This window comes from Fukomys damarensis, unplaced genomic scaffold, assembly GCF_012274545.1.
Source record: "Fukomys damarensis isolate Sample0158 unplaced genomic scaffold, DMR_v1.0_HiC HiC_scaffold_39, whole genome shotgun sequence".
In the NCBI taxonomy this organism is placed as follows: domain Eukaryota; kingdom Metazoa; phylum Chordata; class Mammalia; order Rodentia; family Bathyergidae; genus Fukomys; species Fukomys damarensis.
Genome location: NW_022900951.1, coordinates 1,007,809 through 1,012,473, shown reverse-complemented (window position 1 = coordinate 1,012,473; position 4,665 = coordinate 1,007,809). Strand labels below are relative to the sequence as shown.

Sequence of the window (4,665 nt, the reverse complement as noted above, 5' to 3'; positions counted from 1 at the left end):
ACCGCGCGGACACTCGGGGCACCGCTCACTCGTGCTCCGCCCCAGGAGGCCCCTGGGCGCGGGTGGCACCCGTCTCCGCCTCTTACCTGAGCGCGCCGGACACCTGCGGCGTGATCAGCACCACCAGCTTCCTCGCGGTCCCGTGGTTCCTCAAGGACTGGCCCAGAACCAGGGCGCCCTGGCAGTAGAGGTCATTGGCGGCCAAGGTCACGAAGGCCTGGTCAGTCACTGGGGACACAGAGGAGAACGCAGCGGTTACCGTCTCCGCGCGCGCAGGGGACCCTGCAGTTACCGGATCCCCTCTCCCGACGCGCGGATCGCACTCACGTAGCCCGCTACAGCGCTAACCCTACACCCGGCGCATTTCCTACCGACCTTTCTTCCCAAAGAGCAATGCGGGAAAGACGCTAGAAACCCCTCAGCTTCCGGTAAACTGAGCTGGGATCTACAGTCACTTCCGGATTTTCCAACACTGAGACTCAAGACTGGGCTCTGTGACTTTCCGTACTGCATTTACTTTTTGGTAATTTTTTTTTTTATTACTTTCCTTTGTTTGTCTTCATTTTGTTTCGTTTTTCGCGGTGCTGGAGATTGAATTCAGGACCCCTGCACTGAGTTATGCTCTCAAGCACTTAAAAATTTTTTGACACACACAGGACCTTGCTAAATTGCTCAAAGCTTGGCTAAACTTTACAATCGTCCTGCCTCAGCCTCCAAGGTTGTGCATATTACAGGCGTCTACCACTACCATACTCAGCTAAGAGTCTTAGAGACACACCCAGTAAGTTTGCTTCTACTTTACGTGGATGAAAAAAGGAAAAAAGTAGAATCCATACTCTGATTACCTGGGTTGCAGCAAAAACTGCAGACCCTGCTCAAAAAAAAAAAAGTGCTACTTACTGAAGTAACTAAACTTGTTAATTAAATTCCACACAGAGAGTTGCTAAAAAGATATCAACTCTAAAATACATGAAATTATGGGGAAAAAGAAAGAAAATATAGTTACTTTCTATTGCTGGGACAAAATACCTCACATCGGAACTTAAAGGAAGGGAGGTTGTATTGGGCTAATGGTCTCAGAGGGTTCAGTCCGTGGTCAGCTGACCCAGTGGTCTCGGGGAGTTCAGTCCGTGGTCGGATGGCCCAGTGGTTTGGGGGGTTCAGTCCGTAGTGGCCTGCTGCAAGGAGGACCATCAGGGCAGATGGGCATCAGGGAGGACAGACGCTCACTTCATGGTATCCAGGATGCGGAGAGGGAAGGGAAGACGTGGGCACGGGAAGTCACCGTCCAGGTCCCACCCCGGTGACCACCTCCCGCGAGGCCCCCCCTCCTACTGCACATGCAGCCCAGACCTCATCCCTGACGGATCCACTGCTGAGCACAGCACCCCACGCACAATCTCCATCCGAAGCCCCCACTCTGGACGCAGGAAACAATGGGGCCGTCTAGATCCACACCCTAGGAGATACAGTTTCATTGCCCAAAATGTCCTGGGTGTCCTACTGGCTGAGTGCGGCAGGGATCCGGTCTGCGGGCGAGCACTGCGTTTTCCTGTGAAGTCTGTGTGCACAAAACTGTGACGAATTACAGCGGCTCCACCGTCGAGCTCGCCGTAGCTGCCAGGGTAGTGACGGGAGGGGAAGGCAGGAAGGAAAACAACACCCGGAAAACCCACAGGGCCCGCAGGCTGGCGGGGTCCGCGCAGACGTGCAAACCCCCCGCGGGTAACTGGTAGCGAGAGCACGGAGGTGGAGAAGGCTGCAGAGAGCAGGCTGCAGAAGCCAGTTCTGTCCTCTCTGTGGGTCTGCGGATCATCCACCCACAGCTGTGCATCCACCCACCCACCATCTAAGCTGTCGGCCCGTCCACGCATGCATCCTTCTATCTACTGCCGGTCTGTCCGTCTGTCCATCTGGTAGTCTGTCCATCCATCTTTCCATTCATTTACCCATCCGACCCCTATCCACTCTACCTTCTGCCTCTCCGTCTCCAACCCGACCTGTCTACCGCATCATCCGTCCACCGGCCGGCTTATCCGCCCCATCTACGGTAACCCTCTACCTCGTACCGTATACTGCGTCACCTGTTATCCACGCATCTGTCTCTGTGCATTGTCTGTCTGTCTGTCTGGCGCCTACCCTTCTTATCCACATCACTTATCCACATCTGTAGTCACTTATCCATCTCTGAACCGGACGTGCTACAAACATCACGTAAACCGCCACACAACGCCCGTCCGCCCCACGAGGTCCGCACCCGCTGCCCGTGACCCGGGCCCCTCCCGGCTCTGGGCGCCTTCCTTCCAAAGACGAAAAGAGCAGGGGCCTCCGCACCCCGGGCATCCGAGGTGACCGCGGTGCCCTAAGCCCACAAAACTCTCTCAGGGTAACTACTCTCGCCCACCTCCCACGAAGCGCTCGACTAACAATCGCCAAGAAAGGAAGCCGGCGAAGAAAGAGGCAGGAGCGGCGCTGGGACGCAGCGCGCTCGGGGAGCGAAGCCCGAAGCCCTCGGGACAGGACGGGAAGAGACGAGGACGCTGGGCTGCAGGAGGCGCGGCTGTGGGAGAAGAGACCCGGAGAACGCGGATGAGCACAGCAACGCCGAGAACCTGTCTCTCTCATCGCAGGCGTCCGCAGAGCCCCGGGAAGTTCCGGACACGCGAGGAGACCGGAGGACCGGGGGTCACGCGGCACCACCCACAGCCAAGTGTGGGGAGCACAGAGAAATGGCTCACATGGGGGTCCCCACCCCGCCACGCGCAGAGCTGCGGTACTGGGGAGGTGTTGGGATCACGAGGCTCTCAAGCCATCGAGGATTGATCTAGGGATGAGTTCCCAGCTCCCTGGGATTATCTGGATGTGGGGATTCCTGGGATGAACGGGTCCCCGGGGACAGGGCTTACAGGGTGCACCGGGCCCTGGCTCCTGCCTTGGAGCAGGGACCACAGACTGAGCCCCCCGAGACCCCTGGGGCAGCCGACCACGGACTGAGCCCCTGAGACCTCAGGCAAATCCAAACCCTTGTCCTCTAAGTGGTCCTCAAGGGCATTTTGTCACAGTGAAAGAGACAGGACTAACACAAAAATCGGTGACTGATAGCTTCTTGCACTGCTTGGCTGGTTCTTCCTAGGACTCCAACAGAAGCACACTGTGAATGTCCCTCCACCCATAAATACTAAGTCACAACCTCGACTCCCAGGACCTCAGGATGTGGCCGTGTGGAGACTGGATGTTTGTTGATTGACTCTCTGACATCAGGACCTCAGGCCGTGGCTGTATGTGGAGACGGGGTCTTAAAGAGCCATGAACGCAAATTGAGTCCCCGGGGCGTCCCCAACCCCACAGGACTCGGTCTTTCTAAAAAGAGCACGGGAGCCGGAGATTTAGCTCAGTGGTGCCACTGCCTGCCTAGTAAGCTCAAGGTCCTGAGTTCGATTTATACATAAATAAACATAAAAAGAGCACAGGAGGAAACAGACACACACAGAGGGACGCGCGTGTGAGGGCACACGGTGCCCGAGAGAGAGGTCCGCGGAGGAGCCGGCGCTGCCCACGGCTGGACCTCAAGCCTGCAGCTGCGGGTCAGGACGGGAAGTCTGTAAGGTCTGAGTTGTCCAGCTCGCCGGACCTCCAGAGTCTCAGAGCAGTGTGGTCAGTTCGAGGTGCTGACCAAGCCAGGCCGGATTCCACGCGGCGAGCAGCACAGAAATTCTTCCCGATCAGGGTCCCCTTCCGCATGGTTTTCTTTTTTCCGCCGAGCTGTACTTCCATCTTCCTAATCGGCTGAACTTAGTTTGCACTGAAGTCGTTGGATTCCACCCTCCTCCGGGAAGGAAGGCATCTCGTGCAGAGGTGCGGGAATTCGTTCATTTCTTCACTGTCGCTGTTTCTGGCCAGAAGGCAGCGCAGAAACGAGGGTTCATCTCCTCCTCCTGGACCCTTCCGGGGTCCAGAAAGGTGGGCGGGGAGCCCGTCCGGTCGGAGGTCTTCGCGGTGGAAACGGGCGTCCGCGGGACTCCCGTCAAACAGGAGACTTGCAAAAGGGAAGCTCTCAGCGGGGTCTGGATAGAGTAGCGGCTTCCCCACGAGAAACGCAAACGTCTAAGGTAAGCAACACGGCCCTGGGGTTGAGGGAAACCAACCCCGACACAGCCGAAGGCGGGCAGGCGTCCTCCGCGAGCTGCGGAAAAACTGCGCCCATCGCGGAGCGTGCGCGATGCACGTCCGCTCTGAATTCTGACAGCAGAGGCCGCGATGCTGCTACCACTCCAGGGCGCCTCGGCTTTCAGACTTCAGCGAGGTTTGCTCTGGCAGAAGCAGACGTCCACAGCCAAGCAGACGTCCACAGCCACCGAACGCTCCCCTCGCGGGGCGCGAGTCTCCCACCAGGCAAGGGTCCCGCGCGCCTTTGGGCACCCAAAAGTAGTTTTTATTTTTGTGCACAGACTTCACTCCCCACACTGGGGGTGCCCTAGGCCGGGCCGTGTGTCCCCACCAGGGACCCTCCCAGCCCTGGGGACCCAGGTGCCTGGGACTGCAGGCAGCTAGAGCCTTTCCGCAGGTGCGGGAAGAGAAACCCTACGGCCGCCGGCCGCCGCACACCCTCTCCAAAGGCCGCGGGCCAAAACCTTCCCGAGCGAGGACAAACAAGAGGAAAGCGTC

General features: G+C 58.1%; 1 protein-coding gene across 1 annotated transcript in view; it reads right to left on the bottom strand.

Moving 5' to 3' along the window:
- The window catches only part of Gyg2 (glycogenin 2), a 26,993-nt gene extending 22,789 nt beyond the window's left edge, over positions 1-4,204 (bottom strand). Inside the window, exons 1-6 of the mRNA XM_010606134.1 lie at positions 4,146-4,204; positions 3,882-4,036; positions 2,405-2,560; positions 1,505-1,759; positions 1,106-1,141; positions 87-228 (exon numbers count right to left, since the gene is read on the bottom strand). Of these exons, the coding sequence (XP_010604436.1) occupies positions 87-228; positions 1,106-1,141; positions 1,505-1,759; positions 2,405-2,560; positions 3,882-4,036; positions 4,146-4,204 (803 nt within the window). The remainder of the gene's footprint in view (positions 1-86; positions 229-1,105; positions 1,142-1,504; positions 1,760-2,404; positions 2,561-3,881; positions 4,037-4,145) is intronic.
- Positions 4,205-4,665: the final 461 nt, after the last annotated feature.